This window comes from Leucopleurus acutus (genome assembly GCF_964270905.1).
Source record: "Leucopleurus acutus genome assembly, chromosome: 1".
Classification (NCBI taxonomy): Eukaryota; Metazoa; Chordata; class Mammalia; order Artiodactyla; family Delphinidae; genus Leucopleurus; species Leucopleurus acutus.
In genome coordinates this window covers 140,240,228-140,262,968 of record NC_139142.1, presented here as the reverse complement: position 1 = coordinate 140,262,968, position 22,741 = coordinate 140,240,228, and the positions used below count along the sequence as shown (strand labels likewise).

At 36.0% G+C, this 22,741-nt stretch overlaps 1 protein-coding gene across 2 annotated transcripts in view; it reads left to right on the top strand.

The window, feature by feature from the left end:
- MYO9A (myosin IXA) overlaps positions 1-22,741 on the top strand; it is a gene marked incomplete at its 3' end in the record, with an annotated part of 220,604 nt that overhangs the window by 75,171 nt on the left and 122,692 nt on the right. For both annotated transcript variants that reach the window (XM_082860992.1, XM_082860993.1), the window contains exon 14: positions 1,177-1,296. In XM_082860992.1, the coding sequence (XP_082717118.1) occupies positions 1,177-1,296 (120 nt within the window). The remainder of the gene's footprint in view (positions 1-1,176; positions 1,297-22,741) is intronic.

The following is a 22,741-nucleotide window of genomic DNA, read 5'->3' as shown; positions in this document are numbered from 1 at the left end:
GAACTATTCATAGATAGTATCTTATTCCTAATTATACAGTAAATATGTACTAATGGAACTTTAGTTCATAATTATGTGTTGCTTAATTTGCCTCCATCTATTCACTTTTTTTGTTGTTGTTGTTATTTTTTTTTGTGGTACGCGGGCCTCTCACTGTTGTGGCCTCTCCCGTTGCGGAGCACAGGCTCCGGACGCGCAGGCTCAGCAGCCATGGCTCACGGGCCCAGCCGCTCTGCAGTATGTGGGATCTTCCCGGACCGGGGCACGAACCCGTGTCCCCTGCATCGGCAGGCGGACTCTCAACCACTGCGCCACCAGGGAAGCCCTCACTTTTATTTTTTAAAGGCAAACCTACATACATTTGAACTTCATGTCCTAACTCTAGAGATGTTCTTGTGTAAATGATACTTGACTCCTCCCAAACCTGGAAAACCTGAATTCTCTTTTAAATCCATTTATTCCTAATATTTATGGTACAATCTTCGTTCCCTCTTTACTGCTCGAGTGTCTCACTGTTTCAGTAGCACTAATCTGGGGCTTTGGTCCTTACTTGAATGTGCTCTCGTTCCTTTCCTCCCAATAGTTGATTCTGACAGATTTTCCAGCTTTGTTTTCAGATTTATAAGTACAGAAGTGCTGCTGTGTTTTCCTGCTCTATAGTGCTTCTCTTTCAACATTGACACACTTGGAATTCCTACAAGTGTGGTTAATTGCGAGATTTGTGAACATTTAACTTTTGGTAAATTGTTTTGGGTATATTTCTCTTTGGGGTTCCATCAGAAACAATGTTTCTTGCATTGTTGCCACCTCTATGCTAATTATATTTCAGACCTGATAAAAATGAGTCCATTAAAAAAAAGACACCAAACAATTGTTTTTGAAATTTCCCTGGTATTTTATATTAAAAATTTTTAGTATGATGTTAACTCGCAACACTTTGAGTACCGAAAAAGGATACTTTTGAATACCTGAACAGGACCTTTATTTTTTCCTATTGTTTTTGTGTAATTTCCTCAAATTAATTGGAAAAATTATTCACATTTAACACCAATTATTTGATACATTTTTATTTACTCTTAAGATAGTTGGCAGCATTGTCCTTGATTCTCTATTGGTTTGGGCTTATATAATGTCTTTTTCTTTTCTCCATTTTTTGTTTTTCTTTTGCTTCCTAAGGACATGATGATACAGCGCCATGTGCAGTTTTGAAAAGTATGGATAGTATTAGCTTTCTCCAACACCCAGTCCACCAGAGGAGCTTAGAGATTCTGCAGAGGTGCAAGGAAGAGAAGTACAGTAAGGCTGCAAATCCTGATAAATAAACTCCGTGTCATCACATCCATTTGGAAATGGAAACCAGGAGCATTCTACACCTGGGTGGGATGTAAATAGCTTAGGCAATGTGACTTTATAATCCTTTGACCAGTGAGTCTCAGGATACTTCCATTGAGACTTTCATTCTTTTTTTTGAAAAAGTTGATATACCTGTTGTTTTAACTTGGATGACTTTTAACTTGGATGACTATTTGTGATCCTTGAGTTGTTAATTATACTTGGTTACAGACTTTGAATTGGTTTCTGCTTTTGACTTTAAAATATCCAAGTGATGAGTAAAAATGAATAATGATTTTTTCCTGTTGGTTTTTTTTTTAAACTTTATTGAAATCTAATTGAGGTAGTGTAAACTGCATGCCAAAGCATACAGTTTGGTAAGTTTTGACATATATATGAAGTCATCACAATCAAGATAATTAACATATCTAACACTGCCAACAGTTTCCTGTCTCTTGAGAATTCCTGCTGATTTTTATGCTAATTTATACACTTGAATTTTAACATCAGCAATATTGTTTTCATTGGCAAATTCACTTAGTTTGACTATAGTTCTCCTATCAGATTTTATCATGTCTGATTTAGAGCAAAGTCACCACTTAATGTTTTGTCTAAGGAAGAATGACAGAATCATAGAGGGTGTTCTCTTGTTTTTGTTTTTTTTGTTGTTGTTTGTTTTTTATAAAATTGGTGTAAAAAGATGCCCTTGGTCTCCATTTTCTCCTTTTCTATTTGTTGTACTCATTCTGCATGAAAATGGTTCTTTTGCTTGTTGTGGGATAACAGTTGTTTGGCTACTGCTATTGCTATAGTGAGAATAAAGGATCCTTCAGAATATTCAAAGCCTAACTCAGCAATTTGCATATAATGGACTAAATTACTTATGTAGTCTGTTCTGAGCTTTTTACAAATCACAGATTTACTTTGCTAACTTCACAGTTCTGTGATTGAAATTCCATGGAACATTAGTATTTAATTATCAGTGAAAGGAGTATATAAGTAGAATTCCTAAGAGCAAATGTTGTGGGTTCTTTCTTCAGTTCTTACTTATGCTGTCTTGGTATAAGAAAATGTGTAATGCATTTTGAAAAATGTTAAAATATTTTCTCATTTTAGAAGAACGAAGGTAAGTATTTCATTTAAAAAAGACATCTTCAAATGTTGCTCTAAATTATTGCTGTTGTTTCTGAAAGGTATACAAGTACTTATTCCAAATATCCATCTTCCTTTTCTTAATCTTTTAATCCATGGGACATGATTGAAAACAGTCTACAAATCTTTTGGAGGGAACTTAAATTAATTCTTTTTAACTTTTAAATAATTGCAAGTAGTTTATTTGCTTCGTTGATTTTCATGACTCTCAGCCGGACAACCCCAGGCCTAATTGTATTCCAGTTAGGTATATATGGGTGTAGAATAGGAAGGCACCAATTTCAGCAGCAGCTGCATGAGGATATTGTACATTGTACACATGCACATTTATTTCTACATTTGTGGAAGCTGGGCTTTTCCATTACTTTAGGTAGTTTATTTTCCATTATAGTACTACCAATAATTAAAATTTTATATTAGACCCAACGCAGCCAAAAATAAAATAAATTAATTAAAAAAAATTTTATATTATATAAAATGATAAATTCAAGTTTTGGAGATTGTTTTTAAAAAACCGGGGGACTACTAGCCTTAGGTAATAGTAGTGGTGAATTGATGAGACAGACAGGTTTTCAGAGACAGAAAACCACAACCATACTGGCTTGAAGTGTCAGAGGATAAAGTTGAGGAGTAGCAAAGAAGCTTGAAATTTAGGAGGAAAATCCTGGAATGGGGAGAGCTGCCAAAGGCTAAAACTCAAAGTTAGAGTACGAATTCTGCCATCCATACCTGGCTGACTGTTGTGAGTATTCAGGGGAGACCATAGGAGCTCTGTCAAAGAGCAGTGCAAACCAAATAGGAGATAACCTTGGAAAGACACAACTGCAGTAGGTGAGATTTGCAAGTTTACTGATTTTTTTTAACTGAGGGCTTTTTGTATCTCTGCATAGCTCCTCCTGGGGGATAGCTGAATTCTTACTGCCTTTAGTTGGAATCCCATAGGTAGAGGTGAGAGAGAAAGAAGCAGAAAAATATTGGAAGAAATAGTGGCTTGAAAACTTCTCATGTTTGAGAAAAACTAGCTTGGAGATTCAAGACAATCTGTGACCTTCAACTAGAATCAATACAAAAGAAAACCACAACTAGACACATTATAGGCAAATTGCTAAATGCCAAAGATAGAAAGGAAATCTTGAAAGCAGCCCAGAGAAAATATGGTACATTAAATACAGGGGAATACAGGCATACCTCAGAGCAATTTCAGAGTCAGTTCCAGATCACTGCAATAAAGCAAATATCACAATAAAGGGAGTCACATGAATTTTTTTGGTTTCCTGGTGCATATAAAAGTTATGTTTACACTATACTGTAGTCTGTTAAGTATGCAGTAGCATTATGTCGAAAAAAACAATGTACATACCTTAATTAAAAAATAATTTATTGCTGGGCTTCCCTGGTGGCGCAGTGGTTGAGAGTCCACCTGCCGATCCAGGGAACACGGGTTTGTGCCCTGGTCCGGGAAGATCCCACATGCCGCGGAGTGGCTAGGCCCGTGAGCCATGGCCTCTGAGCCTGCGCGTCCAGAGCCTGTGCTCCGCAACGGGAGAGACCGCAACAGTGAGAGGCCCGCATACTGCAAAAAAAACCCCAGAAAAACAAAACTTTATTGCTAAAAAATGCTAACCATAGTCCGAGCCTTCAGGGAGTAGTAGTTACATCAAAGATCACTGATCACAGATCACCATAACAAATATTATAATAATGAAAACTTTGAAATACTGCAGGCATTATCTAAATGTGACACAGAGACACTATGTGAGCAAATGCTGTTGGAAAAATGGTGCTGATAGACGTGCTCAACACAGGGTTGCCAAAAATCTTCAATTTGTAAAAAATGCAATATCTGCAAAGCACAATAAAGTGAAGTACAATAAAATGAGGTTTGCCTATAATGATATGGTTAACACTTGTCTTCTCATTAAAAGCAATGGAGGCTGAAAGATATCCAAAAATCATAATTAAAATCCAACAAAACAATTCAAGACCCCCAAACAAAAGCAGTGTTCAGGCAGTTGCTTAATTTATAGTTTGGGTCCAGACAAGTTAATTGTCTGTTAGAAGAAAAATCAAGGCTGCAGGAAAACATAACAATTCATTGTTGTTACAGTGTATTATCCACAATGTCCAATCATCAGTTAGGAAAAGTATCTTTCAAAAATGAAGCTGGAATAAAGATATTTTCAGATAAACAGATAATCTGAGGGAATTTGTCACCGTAATGTGTTTTATGAAAAATGATAATGGAAATTCTTTAGGTTAAAAGGAAATGACACCAGATGGTAATTTGGATGTATAGTAGAGGCTGATAAACTTTTTCTGCAAAGGATCAGATGGTAAATATTTTAGGCTTTGTCGGTCATATGGTCTGTTGAAACAACTCAGTTCTGCTGTGAAAGGAGCTATATAGACAATATATAAATAAATGAGCATGGATACATTCCAATAAATTTTTTTATAGACACTGAAATTTAAATTCCATATAATTTTCACATGTTACAAAAATATTCTTCCATTGATTTTTTTCCTCAACCATTAAAAAAATGTAAAACCATTCTTGGCTCTCAGGCCATGCAAAAATAGGCAGTGGGTTTGATTTGGCCCATGGACTCTAGTTTGCTGATCCATGAGTTATTGGAAGGAATAAAGAAACCAGAGGTAATATATATGTATAAAAATAAATGACTATACATATTTTCTTTCCCTCTCTTAGTTCTTTTAAAAGATATATGATTATTTAGGGTAAAAATTATGACATCGTTCTGGTGGTTTAAAATGTGTCCACAAATTTTTTGATACTCCTCCCTTCAAAAGGCATGTGCTGTACTTAGTGATTTGCTTCTAAAGTGTAATGTGGCAGAACTGACAATGTGTGACCTTCGAGATTAAGACATAAAAGGTATTGTGTCTTTTCCTCCTCCATGTCATTTTTGGTGCTGCCACCTTCTCTCTATAGTGATTATTCTCTGAGATTTGCAGGGAGGAAATTAAAAGAGTGGGGAGAAATTAGGGTTCTTGGGAGCATGAGTTGAAGCCCCACTTCCACAAAGGTCAGGAGCCCTGGAAAAGGGAAGGAATAAGAAGCTGGGGGAAGAGAGAGAGAGAGGGTGGAATAGTAGAATGTCACTTGAATTTAAACCCATACTTTTGACCTTCTTGGAACAAGGGAGATTGTGATGTTCCTGAACAAGATGAAGGACAAGCAATTGTCAGAGAAGGGCTTGTCACCGTCCTGATGTGCCTGCCTTAATGTCCATGACCTCAGGCATCAGTATGGTCACACAAATGTTTGAAAATTTAAAGGATGTTGTCTGACCAAAATGGAATTAAAATAGAAATCAGTAACAGAAAGACATCTGAGAAATCCTCACATATTTGGAAAATAACATGTATAAGTAACTTATAAGTTAAAGAAAAATTTATATGGGCAACTTGAAAATATTTTGGTTTGAATGATAATGGAAACACAGCATATTACAGGTTGTGGAATGCAGCTAAAGAAGTGCTTAGAAGAAAACCGGTAGCTTTAAACCTTTATATGAGAAAAGAAATGAGGTAAAAAAACAATGATCTGAGCTTTTACTTTATGAAGCTATAACAAGAAGGGCCTATAGAGCTAAAATTACTGAATAGGAAGCTGACCAACAGTAGAGAAAATCAGTGGAAACCAAAAGCTGGTATTTTAGTTTTTGTTTTGTTTTCTTTTATTTATTTTTGTAATACAGCAGGTTCTTATTAGTCATCAGTTTTATACACATCAGTGTATACATGTCAATCCCAATGGCCCAGTTCATCACATCACCACCCCCACCCCCCTGCCACTTTCCCCCATTGGTGTCCATATGTTTGTGTTCTACATCTGTGTCTCAATTTCTGCCCTGCAGACCGGTTCATCTGTACCATTTTTCTAGGTTCCACATATATGCGTTAATATACAATGTTTGTTTTTCTCTTTCTGACTTAACTTCACTCTGTATGACAGTCTCTGGATCCATCCACGTCTCAACAAATGACCCAATTTCGTCCCTTTTTATGGCTGAGTAATATTCCATTGTATATATGGACCACATCTTCTTTATCCATTCATCTGTTGATGGACATTTAGGTTGCTTCCATGACCTGGCTATTGTAAGTAGTGCTGCAGTGAACATTGGGGTGCACGTGTCTTTTTGAATTATGGTTTTCTCTGGGTATATGCCCAGTAGTGGGATTGCTGGATCATATGGTAATTCTATTTTTAGCTTTTTAAGGAACCTCCATACTGTTCTCCATAGTGGCTGTATCAGTTTACATTCCCACCAGCAGGGCAAGAGGGTTCCCTTTTCTCCACACCCACTCCAGCATTTGTTGTTTGTAGTTTTTCTGATGATGCCCATTCTAACTGGTGAGAGGTGATACCTCATTGTAGTTTTGATTTGTATTTCTCTAATAATTAGTGATGTTGAGCAGCTTTTCATGTGCTTCTTGGCCATCTGTATGTCTTTGGATAAACGTCCATTTAGGTCTTCTGCCCATTTTGGGATTGGGTTGTCTGTTTTTTTTTAGTATTGAGCTGCATGAGCTGTTTTTATATTTTGGAGATTAATCCTTTGTCCGTTGATTCATTTGCAAATATTTTCTCCCATCCTGAGGGTTGTCTTTTTGTTTTGTTTATGGTTTCCTTTGCTGTGCAAAAGCTTTGAAGTTTCATTAGGTCCCATTTGTTTATTTTTGTTTTTATTTCCATTACTCTAGGAGGTGGATCAAAAAAAATCTTGCTGTGATTTATGTCAAAGAGTGTTCTTCCTATGTTTTCCTCTAAGAGTTTTATAGTGTCCGGTCTTACATTTAGGTCTTGAATCCATTTTGAGTTTATTTTTGTGCATGGTGTTATGGAGTGTTCTAATTTCATTCTTTCACATGTAGCTGTCCAGTTTTCCCAGCACCACTTATTGAAGAGACTGTCTTCTCTCCATTATATATCCTTGCCTCGTTTGTCATAGATTACCTGACCATAGGTGCGTGGGTTTATCTCTGGGCTTTCTATCTTGTTCCATTGATCTATATTCCTGTTCTTGTACAAGTACCATATTGTCTTGATTACTGCAGCTTTGTAGTATAGTCTGAAGTCAGGGAGTATGATTCCTCCAGCTCCACTTGTTTCCCTCAAGACTGCTTTGGCTATTCGGGGTCTTTTGTGTCTGCATATAAATTTTAAGATTTTTTTTCCAGTTCTGTAAAAAATGCCATTGGTAATTTGATAGGGATTGCATTGAAGGCTTTCGGTAGTATAGTCATTTTCACAATATTCTTCCAATCCAAGAACATGGTATATCTCTCCATCTGTTGGTATCATCTTTAATTTCTTTCATCCATGTCTTATAGTTTTCTGCATACAGGTCTTTTGTCTCCCCAGGTAGGTTTATTCCTAGGTATTTTATTCTTTTTGTTGCAGTGGTAAATGGCAGTGTTTCCTTAATTTCTCTTTCAGATTTTTCATTAGTATATAGGAATGCAAGAGATTTCTGTGCATTAATTTTGTATCCTGCAACTTTACCAAACTTGTTGATTAGCTGTAGTAGTTTTCTGGTAGCATCCGTAGGATTCTCTATGTATAGTATCATGTCATCTACAAACAGTGACAGTTTTACTTCTTCTTTTCCAATTTGTATTCCTTTTATTTCTTTTTCTTCTCTGATTGCTGTAGCTAGGACTTCCAAAACTATGTTGAATAAGAGTGCTGAGAGTGGACAACCTTGTCTTGTTCCTGATCTTAGAGGAAATGCTTTCAGTTTTTCACCATTGAGAATGATGTTCGCTGTGGGTTTGTTGTATATGGCCTTTATTATGTTGAGGTAGGTTCCCTCTATGCCCACTTTCTGGAGAGTTTTTATCATAAATGGGTGTTGAATTTTGTCAGAAGCTATTTTGCATCTATTGAGATGATCATATGGTTTTTCTTCTTCAATTTGTTAATATGGTGTATCACACTGATTGATTTGTGTATACTGAAGAATCCTTGCATCCCTGGGATAAATCCCACTTGATCGTGGTGTATGATCCTTTTAATGTGTTGTTGGATTCTGTTTGCTAGTATTTTGTTGAGGATTTTTACCTCTATATTCATCAGTGATATTGGTCTATAATTTTCTTTATTTGTAGTATCTTTGTCTGGTTTTGGTATCAGGGTGATGGTGGCCTCATAGAATGAGTTTGGGAGTGTTCCTTCCTCTGCAATTTTTTGGAAGAATTTGAGAAGGATGGGTGTTAGCTCTTCTCTAAATGTTTGATAGAATTCACATGTGAAGCCATGTGGTCCTGGACTTTTGTTTGTTGGAAGATTTTTAATCACAGTTTCCATTTCATTACTTGTGATTGGTCTGTTCATATTTTCTATTTCTTCCTGGTTCAGTCGTGGAAGGTTATACCTTACTAAGAATTTGTCCATTTCTTCCAGGATGTCCATTTTATTGGCATAGAGTGGCTTGTAGTAGTCTCTTAGGATGCTTTGTATTTCTGCGGTGTCTTTTGTAACTTCTCCTTTTTCATTTCTAATTTTATTGATTTGAGTCTTCTCCCTCTTTTTCTTGATGAGTCTGGCTAATGGTTTATCAATTTTGTTTATCTTCTCAAAGAACCAGCTTTTAGTTTTATTGATCTTTGCTATTGTTTTCTTTGTTTCTATTTCATTTCTTTCTGCTCTGATCTTTATGATTTCTTTCCTTCTGCTAACTTTGGGTTTTGTTTGTTCTTCTTTCTGTAGTTCCTTTAGGTGTAAGGTTAGATTGTTTATTTGAGGTTTTTCTTGTTTCTTGAGGTAGGCTTGTATAGCTATAAACTTGCCTCTTCGAACTGCTTTTGCCGATTCACATAGGTTTTGGATCATTGTGTTTTCATTGTCATTTGTCTCTAGGTGTTTTTTTGATTTCCTCTTTGATTTCTTCAGTGTTGTCTCGGTTATTTAGTAACATATTGTTTAGCCTCCATGTGATTGTGTTTTTTACATTTTTTCCCTGTAATTAATTGATTTCTGATCTCAAAGTGTTGTGGTCAGAAAAGATGCTTGATATGATTTCAGTTTTCTTAAATTTACTGAGGCTTGATTTGTGACCCAAGATGTGATCTATCCTGGAGAATGTTCCGTGCGCCCTTGAGAAGAAAGTGTAATCTGCTGTTTTTGGATGGAATATCCTATAAATATCAATTAAATCTATCTGTTGTACTGTGTCATTTAAAGTTTCTGTTTCCTTATTTATTTTCTTTTTCCATGATCTGTCTATTCGTGTAAGTGAGGCATTAAAGACCCCCACTATTATTGTGTTGCTGTCGATTTCCTCTTTTATAGCTGTTAGCAGTTGCCTTATGTATTGAGATGCTCCTATGTTGGGTGCATATATATTTATAATTGTTATTTCCTCTTCTTGGATTGATCCCTTGCTCATTATGTAGTGTCCTTCCTTGTCTCTTGTAACATTGTATATTTTAAAGTCTATTTAATCTGGTATGAGTATTGCTACTCCATCTTTCTTTTGATTTCCATTTGCGTGGAGTATCTTTTTCCATCCCCTCAATTCAGTCTGTATTTGTCCCTAGGTCAGAAGTGGGTCTCTTGTAGACAGCATATATATGGGTCTTGTTTTTGTATCCATTCAGCAAGCCTGTGTCTTTTGGTTGGAGCATTTAATCCATTCACGTTTAAGGTAATTATCGATATGTACGTTCCTATGACCATTTTCTTAGTTGTTTTGGTGTTTATTTTTGTAGGTCCTTTTCTTCTCTTGTGTTTCCTACTTAGAGAAGTTACTTTAGCATTTGTTGTAGAGCTAGTTGGGTGGTGCTGAATTCTCTTAGCTTTTGCTTGTCTGTAAAGCGTTTGATTTCTCCATTGAATCTGAATGAGATCCTTGCTGGGTAGAATAATCTTGGTTGTAGGTTCTTCCCTTTCATCACTTTAAATATGTCATGCCACTCCCTTCTGGCTTGTAGAGTTTCTGCTGAGAACTCAGCTGTTAACCTTATGGGAGTTCCCTTTTATGTTATTTGTCGTTTTGTCCTTGTTGCTTTCAATAATTTTTCTTTGTCTTTAATTTTTGTCAGTTTGATTACTTTGTGTCTTGGCGTGTTTCTCCTTGGGTTTATCCTGCCTGGTACTCTCTGCGCTTCCTGGACTTGGGTGGCTATTTACTTTCCCAGGTTAGGGAAGTTTTCGACTATAATCTCTTCACATATTTTCTCTGGTCCTTTCTCTCCCTCTTCTCCTTCTGGGACCCCTATAATGTGAATGTTGTTGCGTTTGATGTTGTCCTAGAGGTCTCTTAGTCTGTCTTCATTTCTTTTCATTCTTTTTTCTTTATTCTGTTCCACAGCAGTGAATTCCACCATTCTGTCTTCCAGGTCACTTATCCGTTCTTCTGCCTCAGTTATTCTGCTATTGATTCCTTCTAGTGTAATTTTCATTTCAGTTATTGTATTGTTCATCTCTGTTTGTTTGTTCTTTAATTCTTCTATGTCTTTGTTAAACATGTCTTGCATCTTCTCAATCTTTGCCTCCATTTTTTTTTCTGAGGTCCTGGATCATGTTCACTATCATTATTCTGAATTCTTTTTCTGGGAGGTTGTGTATCTCCACGTCATTTAGTTGTGTTTCTGGAGTTTTATCTTGTTCCTTCTTCTGTTACATAGCCCTCTGCCTTTCCATCTTGTGTGTCTTTCTGTGAATGTGGGTTTTGTTCTGCAGGCTACAGGATTGTAATTCTTCTTGCTCCTGCTGTCTGCACTCTGGTGCTGTACAAAAGGCCAGTACCTCAGACTACTCTTACATGTATTCCAGAATTTCTGTCTCAGGTTAAAAACTATGTCATCCTTTTCCTGGAGAATACTCATATTGAAGTAGAAGGCAGAGATGTACACCGGCCCACTGAGTGCCTGGTCGCACAGCACCTTGCCCAGGATGGCACACAGCGCGCGCCCTGGCAACACACGTGCAGCCACGTGTAGTTGAAGTTTGTGTGGAAGGCCGCCGCCACGGTGGCCACGTGCCGCGTCTGCCACCAGTCGGCAGGCCCACCCTGCAGCCGCTGATGCAGCGCGTCGCCAACTGAGAAGAGCACGGCCTCCAAAAGCTGGTATTTTGAAAAGAGCAATGAAATTAATAAAGCTTGAGTCCAGCACCATTCAATAGAACTTTCTGTGAGGATGGAAATGTTCTCCAACTATGCTGGTCAAAACTGTAGCCACTAGCCACATGTGGTTGTTAAACACCTGAAATTTTTAAAAAATTTTAAAACTGAAGTTTTAATTAAATCAGTTTAAATTTGAATGGCCATGTGTAGCTAGTGGCTGCTGTATTGGATAGTGTAGTTCTGGCCATTCTGATCAAGAAATATGAGAGAAGACACAAATACTGTTATCTGAAATGAACAAGTGGACACAGTTACATATGGTATAGACATCAAAAGGTTGAGGAAAGATTATGAACATTTATGCCAATATATTCAACAACTTAGATGAAATGGACAGATTCCTTGAATGTCAACAGTTATCAAAATTGACCCAAGGAAAAATAAAGAATCTCTTTATCTTTTTAGTCCTGTATCAATGATTGGATTCATAAGTAAAATCTTCCCACACATGAAAACAAAAAAGTCCAGGCCCATATAGCTTCAGTAGTCAATTTTATTTAAGAAATGTTTTCATTTTTGTTTTTTTATTTTTGGCTGCGTTGGGTCTTCGTTGCTGTGCACAGGCTTTCTCTAGTTTCGGTGAGCGGGGGCTACTCTTTGTTATGATGCACGGGCTTCTTATTGTGGTGGCTTATCTTGTTGCGGAGCCTGGGCTCTAGGCGCACAGGCTTCAGTCACTGTAGCACACGGGCTCAGTAGTTGTGCCACGTGGGCCCTAGAGTGCGTGGGCTTCAGTAGTTGTGGTTTGTGGCCTCATTAGTTGTGGCTCATGGGCTCTAGAGCGCAGGCTCAGTAGTTGTGGCACATGGGCTTAGTTGCTCCATGGCATGTGGGATTTTCCAGGATCAGGGATTGAACCCATGTCCCCTGCATTGGCAGGTGGATTCTTAACCACTGCACCACCAGGGAAGTCCTTAAGGAATGTTTAAGAAAGCAGTTATACCAGTTCTCCTCAACTCTTTCAGAAAACAGAGGAGCAAGTAGTACTATACAGATCATATCATGAGACCAGTATTATTACTGTAAATCCAAAATTAGATAGCATTACAAGAAAATTACAGTCTAACGTTCCTCACAGTGAGAGATGTAAAAATCCTTAACAAAATAAGAGCAGCCTGAATTCAGCAATATATTTAAAGAATAATACATGAAGAGCAAGTGGAAATTCAGGAATGAAAGATTAGTTTGATATAGAAAATCAATCAATATAATGTATTATATATATGTATATAGAGAGTCATAATTTATAATATAGATATTAATCATCTAAAAAAGAAAAACCATATCATCTTAGTAGATGGATATAAGGAACTTGTCATAATTCTATGCCCATTCCTATTTAAAAACTTGTAGCAGCCTAGGAATAGAAGGCAACTTCCTTAACTTTATAAAGAATACACATGACAGTTCTACAGCAGACTTCATATGTTATGGTGAAAGACTGAGTACTTCTTCCCTGACATTAAGAACAAGGGAAAGATATCTGCTTTTGCCTCTCAGATTTAACATTGTACTAAAGGTAATTGTGCAACAAGGCAGCAAAAAGAAATAGGTACATAGATTGAAAAGGAAGATGTAGACAGCATGATCATCTATATAGAAAGTACTAACGGGTTTAAAAAATGCTTCTTTAATCTGAAAAGTGAATTTAACAGTCTCACAGTATACCAGCTAAATATAGAAAATTAAATTGTAATATTCTAGCCATGAACACTTGGAAAATGAAACTTATAAATTCCATTTATATATCTGTGGCAGCCAGCTACAGTAGCTATTCCCCATTTATCCCCATCTTCTGGTATTTAGAACCTTGTGTAGTCTCCTCCCATATTTTGCCAGTGTTGGTCTATGTGACCTATAGGACATAGCAGAAGTAATAGTACATCACTTCCAAAATTGTTAAAAAGACTACAGTTTCCATCTTAGGTACTTTCTCACTTGCTAGCTCTCTCTCGGATCACTGTCTCTTGGAGGATCAAGCTGCTGTTGTGAGTAGCCCTACTGAGAATCCCACTGAAGCCTCTAGTCAAAGGCAGTGGAGACCTTTGAGGCTTGCCTCTAAGGTCACATGAGTGACCTTAGAGACAGGTCCTTCAGTTCCATTCTAGTTTTGAAATGACCACAGCCTTGGCTGACAGCTTGAATACAACTCATGAGAGACCCTGTCAGAACCACCCAGCTAAGCAGCTCTTGAAACCTGTTCCTCTACAAAGTCTGTGATATTACGTGTTATTTTAAAGTGCTAGGCTTTGGAGTGATTTGATATGCAATGGATTATAATATAGCATACCAAAACATGAAATATTTAGGGATAAATTTACCAAATACTGTTAGACCAGTATATAACTGAGAGAAATTGAAAAATGCCTAAATAAATGAAGAGAAATACATATTTTTGTATTTCTGAGATGTCAGTTCTCCCCCAGATGGATCTGTGGATTGAATGAAGTCCCAGTGAATATCAAAGCAGATTTTGGGGTAGCAATTCATATGCTGATAACTAAGATTTTTATAGAAATGTAGAATATCTAGAATGACCAAAACAATTGTGAAGAAGAATAATGATGCTGGAGGTCATACACTATATGATTTTAAGATTAAAATAATCATGACATTGTTCTCTTAGTGTAAGCAAGAGAGCAATAGAAACCTACTGTATAGCACAGGGAACTGTACTCAATGCTCTGTGGTGACCTAAATGGGAAGGAAATCCAAAAAAGAGGGGAAGTATGTATATGTATAGCTGATTCACTTTGCTGTACAGAAGAAGCTAACACAACATTGTAAAGCTACTATACTCCAATAAAAAAGTTTTAGTAATTTTAGAAAAATTGAATAAAATCCTTTTCTGCAGGAAAAAAATAAAAAACAGAGTCCAGGAAAAGATCTATACATGTATTGTCCATTGATTTTCCCCAAAGGCCCTCAGATAATTCAGTGGGGGTATATATAGTCTTTAAAAAAATAAAGAGCACTGGAACGACCTGGATATCTATATGTTCAAGAGAACTTTGACCCTTACCTTATATTATACATAAAAATTAACTTGAAATGGGTCATACAGCTCTTTGCAAAGAACGAAACTATCAAATTGATAGAAGAAAACCTGAGAGAAAATCTTTGCAGTCTTGGGACAAAATTTATTAGATGGGACATAAGAGCATGAAGTATAAAAGGAAAAAATTGAGAAATTAGAGTTCACCAAAATTGAAAACTTATACTTTAAAAAAAGATATTGTAAAAAAAACATAAAGCATATCACAGCCTGGGAAACAATATTCATAATAATTTATAATACATAACTGATAATGGACTTCAAAATATTTTTTAAAAACCTCCTGCAATAATAAGAGAAACAGTTCAGTTAAAAATGGTCAAGAGGGGACTTCCCTGGCAGTCCAGTGGTTAAGACTCTGTGCTTCCACTGCAGGGGGCGCAGGTTTGATCCCTGTTTGGGGAAGACCCCACATGCCACGCGGTGCAGCCAAAAAAAAAAAATGTTACTTTCTGGGTAAAAAAAAAAAAAATGGTCAAGAGGTTTAAGCATACACTTAGAAAAGAAGATATATGAATCATCTATAGGCACATTAAAGATTACCAGCTTTATAAGTCATTAGGGAATGCAAATTATAATCACAGTGAAGTCACATTAACACCCTGTGTCATGGCTAAAGTTTAAGAAGTTGACAGTACTGATGGTGAGTGTGTGGAGCAGCTGGAATGCTTTTCCACTCTGCTGACAATGTAAAATATAGTACAGTTATTTTGGAAAACAGTGTCAGTTTTTTATAAAGGTAAGCATATGCTTTCCATATGTTCTCTCCACGTAAGAAATGAACACATATGTTCACATGAAGACTTTTTATAGATCAAACTCTAAAATGTAATGTTGAGTGAAACCTTACACAAAAGAGAGCATACTGTTTTATTCCACTTATATCAAATTCCAGAAAATGCAAACCAGTCGATATGGACAGCAGGTTAGTGGTTGCCTTGGTCCAGGAGGGTGTGTGGGGGATTGTCGAAGAAAGGGCTTGAGGGAACTTTGGGAGATGATGGAAATTTTTCTTTTCTTTTTTTGGCCGTGCCACATGGCATGCCGGATCTTAGTTCCCCCACCAGGGATCGAACCCATGCCCTCTGCAGTGGAAGTGCAGAGTCTTAACCACTGGACCGTCAGGGAAGTCCCCGGAAATATTCTATATCTTCTTTTGGTGGCAGTTTTGTCTAAACTTAACTAACTGTATGCTTATAATGAGTATGTTCTACAATATGTAAATTTTACCACAATTTTAAAAATTAATTGCATATCATGAAGCCTGACATAAGTCTTAGATAGATATCTAGAAGAGACTATTTTTCATGGAATTAAGCATACCAAAAATTAAAATATGTTATGGGAACCCCAGGAGGTGTCCACACCTTACTCATCAGGGCCTCATCAGGACCAGAGTGGGAACTAGCCAGCTTGACTGATCTTGGGGAAGGCTTCAATGCCGGGAAGACCTGACCATCTTTTGCTTTTTGCCAGGGCTGTGGCAGGGCACAAAGATTCTGACATGGGGACCTCCACGTTACTCTCAAAAGAGAGAGGAGAAACAGCCTGGCATTTGGAGTCAGGCAGTGCCAGGTACAAATTCTGGCTCTGCTACTTAGCCCCTGTATTCCTGTGTGTGGAAGATGTTGTTTCTCAGAGCCTCAATTTTCTTCTCTGAAAGGTAGTCCCCACTGCACAGGGACAACGCGAGGCTCAAATGTGATAATGAATGCTAAAGCCCTTGTCTGCTATCCACTGCAGAGATTTGCATTAAAATAATTTAAAATATTCTAAAAAAAAAATGTTACGTGATCAGAATTCTTGTTTGAAAATGGTAGATGGAAACAAATACAGGATATGCCAATATGTATTTTGGGGAAGCCTGCAGGAAAGTCAGGGAGCTATTTCTATTGAGTTGATAGAATAAGGCTATTTATCAAATTTAGGATATCAATGTGGATAAACAAACATGAATGTCTGCCTTACAGACAATAACAAAAATTGATTCTTTTTTTTTTTTTTTTGATCAGCTGCAAGTGGCTTGTGGGACTTTAGTTCCCCAACCAGGGATTGAACCCATGCGTTCGGCAGCAAAAGCACAGAGTCCTAACCACTAGATCACCAGGGAATTCCCTGAATCTCTGTCTTCCAGGGAATTCTCTGAATCTCTGTCTTCTAAAGTAGCACGAGAAACCTTTATCTATCAAATGAAAACTAACAAGGGGGAATATGGATTTGAAGAGTGAAATAAAAGTGAAACAAAATACAAGAAACAAGTACTATGATTTAAATTAATAAAAATAGATTAATATCACCAATTAAAATCTCAAAATGAATTTTTCAAAAAGTTTAATTAAATGATATCTAGATTCTTAAAATGATAAAAATAAAAGGATGGAGAAAGCTATGTCAGGCACAGGTGAACAATAGCAGTAAATAAAACTAGATAGTAACTTGAGCAGATCTTCATCAGTAGAATTTATAAAAAGATTTAGTTGAGAAAGACAGAAGCTGAACTCACTAGGAAGTTTTGAGAAACTTGTAAAATACAAGTTTTATAAAACTTAATGCCTAATTTGCTTGATTAATGGGAAGAAAATAAGGTGAAAATAAAAACTGGGTAACAATAGCTGTGATAGGAAGGGGATGACTTGTATCAGAGATTTAAAGGTTCTCGTACTCTTTAGAAAAAGAGAATAGAGAATTAATTTAGTTTAGAATTCATGAATATGTAAAAAATTCAAGAATAATCAAAGAGGAGAGTGTATATAACTTCCAAAACAAAACAAAGAAATCAGAATATAAAGAAAATAGTTCAGTAGAAGTCTGGGTAAAAGCATACAATAATTAGGGTAGATACAAAACATAAAATAAGGCAGAAAACATTCCAGATATATCAGTAATACGAATAAAATAAACCCAACTAAACAGTTTAAAAAAAGATTATGCAATTAAAATAAAATTCAGCTGTAAGATGTTTATAAGAGACAAACCTAAAGCATATGAACACAAAAAGATATGACCACAAAAATATAAAATATTCGAATAAAGTTGTATCAGAAAGTTTATTCTTACTCTCTTGTACATTTTCGCACCCCCTTTAGACAACTCCTCTTAAGATGTCTGTTACTATAAATTAATTTTGCCTTTTCTAAAACAGAAATGGAATCATACAGTATTCTTTTGTGTTCTGATTCTGTTATGTAACATAATTATATATGTGTTCATTTATCTTGTTCCCTATATCAGTAATTTGTTGCTGAGTTGTATTCCATTGTATATGTATATACAATTGTGTATACAACTTTGTGTTTATCATTTATTTCTTGATGGATATAAGGTTTGTACTCTCTTGAGCTATTGTGAGGAACCCTGCTATAAACATTCTTGTTCAATTCATTTTGTGTATATAAATTTTCATTCCTTGGGTAAAAGTTATGATGGAGTTTACTGTGTCATAAAGTAGACATATGTTTAACATCATTAGGAACTATCAAACTTTTGGCACTTTAAAGATGTTCCATTTTCTTTTGTCCTACATTATTTGTGATGTTAAACTCAGATGTCATTCTGTTGTCATTCTTTCATATCTAATATACCTTTTTTCATCTGGCTGCTTCAAGATTTTCTCTTTATTTTTTCATTTTCAGCAGTTTGACTGTGATGTCCCTAGATATCATTTATATTTATATTTATGCTGTTTGGTATTAGCTATACCTTTTGGACCTGTGCTTCATTATTTTTCATTAGGAAATTTTTGGTCAGTAGTTTTTCAGAAATCTTTTTCTTCTGCAATTTCTCTTTTTCTTCTGAGACCCCAATTACATGCTCTTAGAATATTTGATATTGTCTCAGATTCCTCATATTCTGTGGATTTTTCATCTATCTTTGTTCTTCCTGTTCTTCATGTTGGATAATTTTTATTTATCCGATATCAAGTTCATTATGCTGTTTCAAGTTGCCTTGTAAAACCATAGAATGAATTTTTCATTTCAGAAAATTTCTATTTATCTGATATCAAGTTCATTATGCTGTTTCAAGTCTCCTTGTAAAACCATAGAATGAAATTTTCATTTCAGAAAATTTCAGTTTTCAGTTCCAGAATATCCATTTGGATTCTTTTTACAGTTTCCATTTCTCTCCTGAGATTTTTTTGTTAGGTCATAAGACTGTCTTATACTTTAAGTCATTGAACATTATGATAGCAATTTTAAAGTCCTTTTATACTAATTCCAACAAGTGGGCAATGTTGGGATCTGATGCTGTTGAAATGGGATCAAGAAGAAAGGTGCACAGGACTTCATTTTCTAATCTCAGTGGTCAGTTGCAAGTGATCAGTATATTATTCCTTTAAAATATTTAATAATTAATGTTTAAAAAATCATTACACAAAGGGAAATAACATGCATAAAAGAAACACCCTATTGTGTTGGCAACACCAAAAACGAGAAGAAAATTCCCGGTGAGCACTTTACAGTTTAAGAAGAATTTAAGAACATGAATCCAATAAAGCAGTAGCACAAATTTAAGACTATGAAATATCAGAATGATGTTGAAATAGATTTTGAACTACTAAATCAAGTAGAGGCATAAATCAACACCTATGTGATCTCAATAGAGGAAACATATCTGAAAATTGCATTACTAATATTAAGGAAAGGCCTGAAGTGATTATATTTCAATATGCAGAAGAGAAGAATTCATATGGCGAATAGAAAATGATAATTTGTCATAAGGATATTTGGTGTCCATGACTTAGGAACTGAATAAATGAAACAAAAACAATGCATTCAAATATGTAAGAAAATAAAGTTGTTCAAAGTTCTAACTGAATTTGTTGATCCCAAGACATATGTTTTCCAGTAACAGTTTTTATGTGGGTATAGATGTATGTCTTCAGTTCTGTTGGGTATATACTTAGTAGTGGAATTTCTGGGTCATATGGTAACTGTTTAATTTTTTGTTGAACTGCTAGACTGTTTCGCAAAGTGACTGTATCATTTCACATTCAGCAGTGTATGCAAGTTTCCAATGTTTACATGTCCTTGCCAACACTTACTATCTTCCTTTTTTTATTATAGTCATGCTAGGGGGTGTGAAGTGCAATCTCATTGTAGTTTTATTTTATTTTTTTTGCGGTACGCGGACCTCTCACTGTTGTGGCCTCTCCCGTTGCGGAGCACAGGTTCCGGACGTGCAGGCTCAGTGGCCATGGCTCACGGGCCCAGCCACTCCGCGGCATGTGGGATCTTCCCGGACCGGGGCATGAACCCGTATCCCCTGCATCGGCAGGTGGACTCTCAACCACTGTGCCACCAGGGAAGCCCTCATTATAGTTTTCATTTCATTTTTCTGATGACTAATGATGTTGAGCATCTTTTTATGTGCTTATGAGCCATTTGTGTGTTGTCTTTGGAAAAATATCTATTCATACTCTGTTCATTTTAAAAGTGGGTTATCTTTTGTATTATTCAGTTGCAAAAGTTCTTTTTATACTCTGGATTCAAGCTTCTTATCAGATATTTGATGGGCCATTTTCTGTTGATACCGTTTTGTGGGTTGTCTTTTCACTTTCTTGATATAGTGTCCTTTGAAGCACAAAAGTATTAGATTTTGGTGATGTCTAGTTTCTCAGTCTTTCTCTCTGGTTGCTTGTGCTTTTGGTTTCATCTCTAAGTAACCATTGCCTAATCCAATGTCAGGAATATTTACTCCTATGTTTTAAGAGTTTTATACTTTTAGCATTTGTATTTTGGTCTTTGATCCAACTTCATTCTTTTCCATGTGGACATATAGTTTTCCCAGTTTTTGTTGAAGAGATTATTCTGTTCTCATTGAATTGTCTTGGCACCTTTGTCAAAATTTAGTTGATCATAAATGTATTTCTGTACTCTCACTTCCTTTCCATTGACCTATTTGTCTATCTTTTTGCTGGTGCCATACTGTCTCAGTTACTTTATCTTTGTAGTAAGTTTTTAATTCAAGAAGTATGAGTCTTCCAACCATGTTCTCTTTTTTCAACATGGCTATTCTGGGTCCTTTGCATTTCCATATTAATTTTAGGATCAGCTTATTCATTTCAGTAAAAAAAGAAAAGGCAGCTGGAATTTTAATAGAGATTGCATCAATCTGTAGATGAATTTGGGGAACACTGCCATCTTAACAATTTTAAGTTTTCCAGTCCATGAGCGTGGATGGCTTTCCATTTATTTAGGTTTTCTTTAATTGCTTTTTATGATGCTTTGTAGTTTTTCAGTAGATATTTTATATTTTTTGTTCAATTTATTCCTTTTATATTATTTTATTGCTATTATTAATGGAATTGTTTTCTTAATTTCATTTTCCAATTGTTTATTGCTAAGTTGATTTTTGAATATTGATCTTATATGTTGTAATTTTGCTAGACTTGTTTAATAGTCCTAATTTTTTGTGTGAATTACTTAGGATTTTCCACATACAAGATTGTTATCTCAAAGATACTTTTACTATTTTAAATATAGTTGTGTCTGTCTGTTAATCCCATACCCCTATTTTGTTCTTCCCTGCTTCCCTCTCCTCTTTGGTAACCACATGTTGGTTTTCTGTATCTGTGAGTCTGTTGCTGTTTTGCATATACATTCATTTGTATTTTTTTTAGATTCCATATATAAGTCATATAAAGTATTTGTCTTTCTCTGTCTGACTTACTTCACTACGCATAATATTCTCTAGGTCCTTCCACATTGCTGCAAATGGCAGTATTTCTTTTTTTTTTTTTTATGTCTGAGTAATATGCCATTGTATACATATACCACATCTTCTTAAGCCAAGTGTTGGTTGATGGGCATGTGGGTTGCTTCCATGTCTTAGCTATTATAAACAGGGCTGCTATGAACATTGGAGTGCATGTATCTTTTCAAATTAGTGTTTTCATTTTTTCCAGATGTGTACCCAGGAGTGGAATTGCTGGATCATATGGTAGTTCCATTTTTAGTTTTTTGAGAAACCTCCGTACTGTTTTCCATAGTGGCTGTACCAATTTATATTCCCACCAATAGTGTATGAGCACTACTTTTCTCCACATCCTCGCCAGAATTCATTATTTGTGTTTTTTGATGATAGCCATTCTGACCGGTGTGAGGTGATATCTCATTTTGGTTTTGATTTGCATTTCCCCAGTGATTAGCGATGTTGAGCATCTTTTTATGTGCCTGTTAGCCACCTGGGTGTCTCCTTTGGAAAAATGTCTATTCAAGTCTTCTGCCTGTTTTTTTTTTAACATCTTTATTGGAGTATAATTGCTTTACAATGGTGTGTTAGTTTCTGCTTTATAACAAAGTGAATCAGTTATACATACACATATGTTCCCATATCTCTTCCCTCTTGCATCTCCCTCCCTCCCACCCTCCCTGTCCTACCCCTCCAGGCGGTCACAAAGCACCGAGCTGATATCCCTGTGCTATGTGGCTGCTTCCCACTGGCTATCTACCTTACGTTTTGTAGTGTATATATATATATATGTCCATGCCTCTCTCTCGCTTTGTCACAGCTCACCCTTCCCCCTCCCCATATCCTCAAGTCTGTTCTCCAGTAGATCTGTGTCTTTATTCCTCTCTTACCCCTAGGTTCTTCATGACATTTTTTTTTTCTTAAATTCCATATATATGTGTTAGCATACGGTATTTGTCTTTCTCTTTCTGACCTACTTCACTCTGTATGACAGACTCTAGGTCTATCCATCTCATTATAAATAGCTCAATTTCATTTTGTTTTATGGCTGAGTAATATTCCATTGTATATATGTGCCACATCTTCATTATCCATTCATCCGATGATGGGCACTTAGATTGTTTCCATCTCCGGGCTATTGTAAATAGAGCTGCAATGAAAAACTACAAATGGAACTACCATATGACCCAGCAATCCCACTACTGGGCATATACCCTGAGAAAACCATAATTCAAAAAGAGTCATGTACCAAAATGTTCATTGCCCATTTTTTAATTAGATTTTTTGTTTAAAAAATATTGGTAATTCTTGAGGAAGCAATTCGTCATCTTTGATTCTTAGTGTCTTTATATGT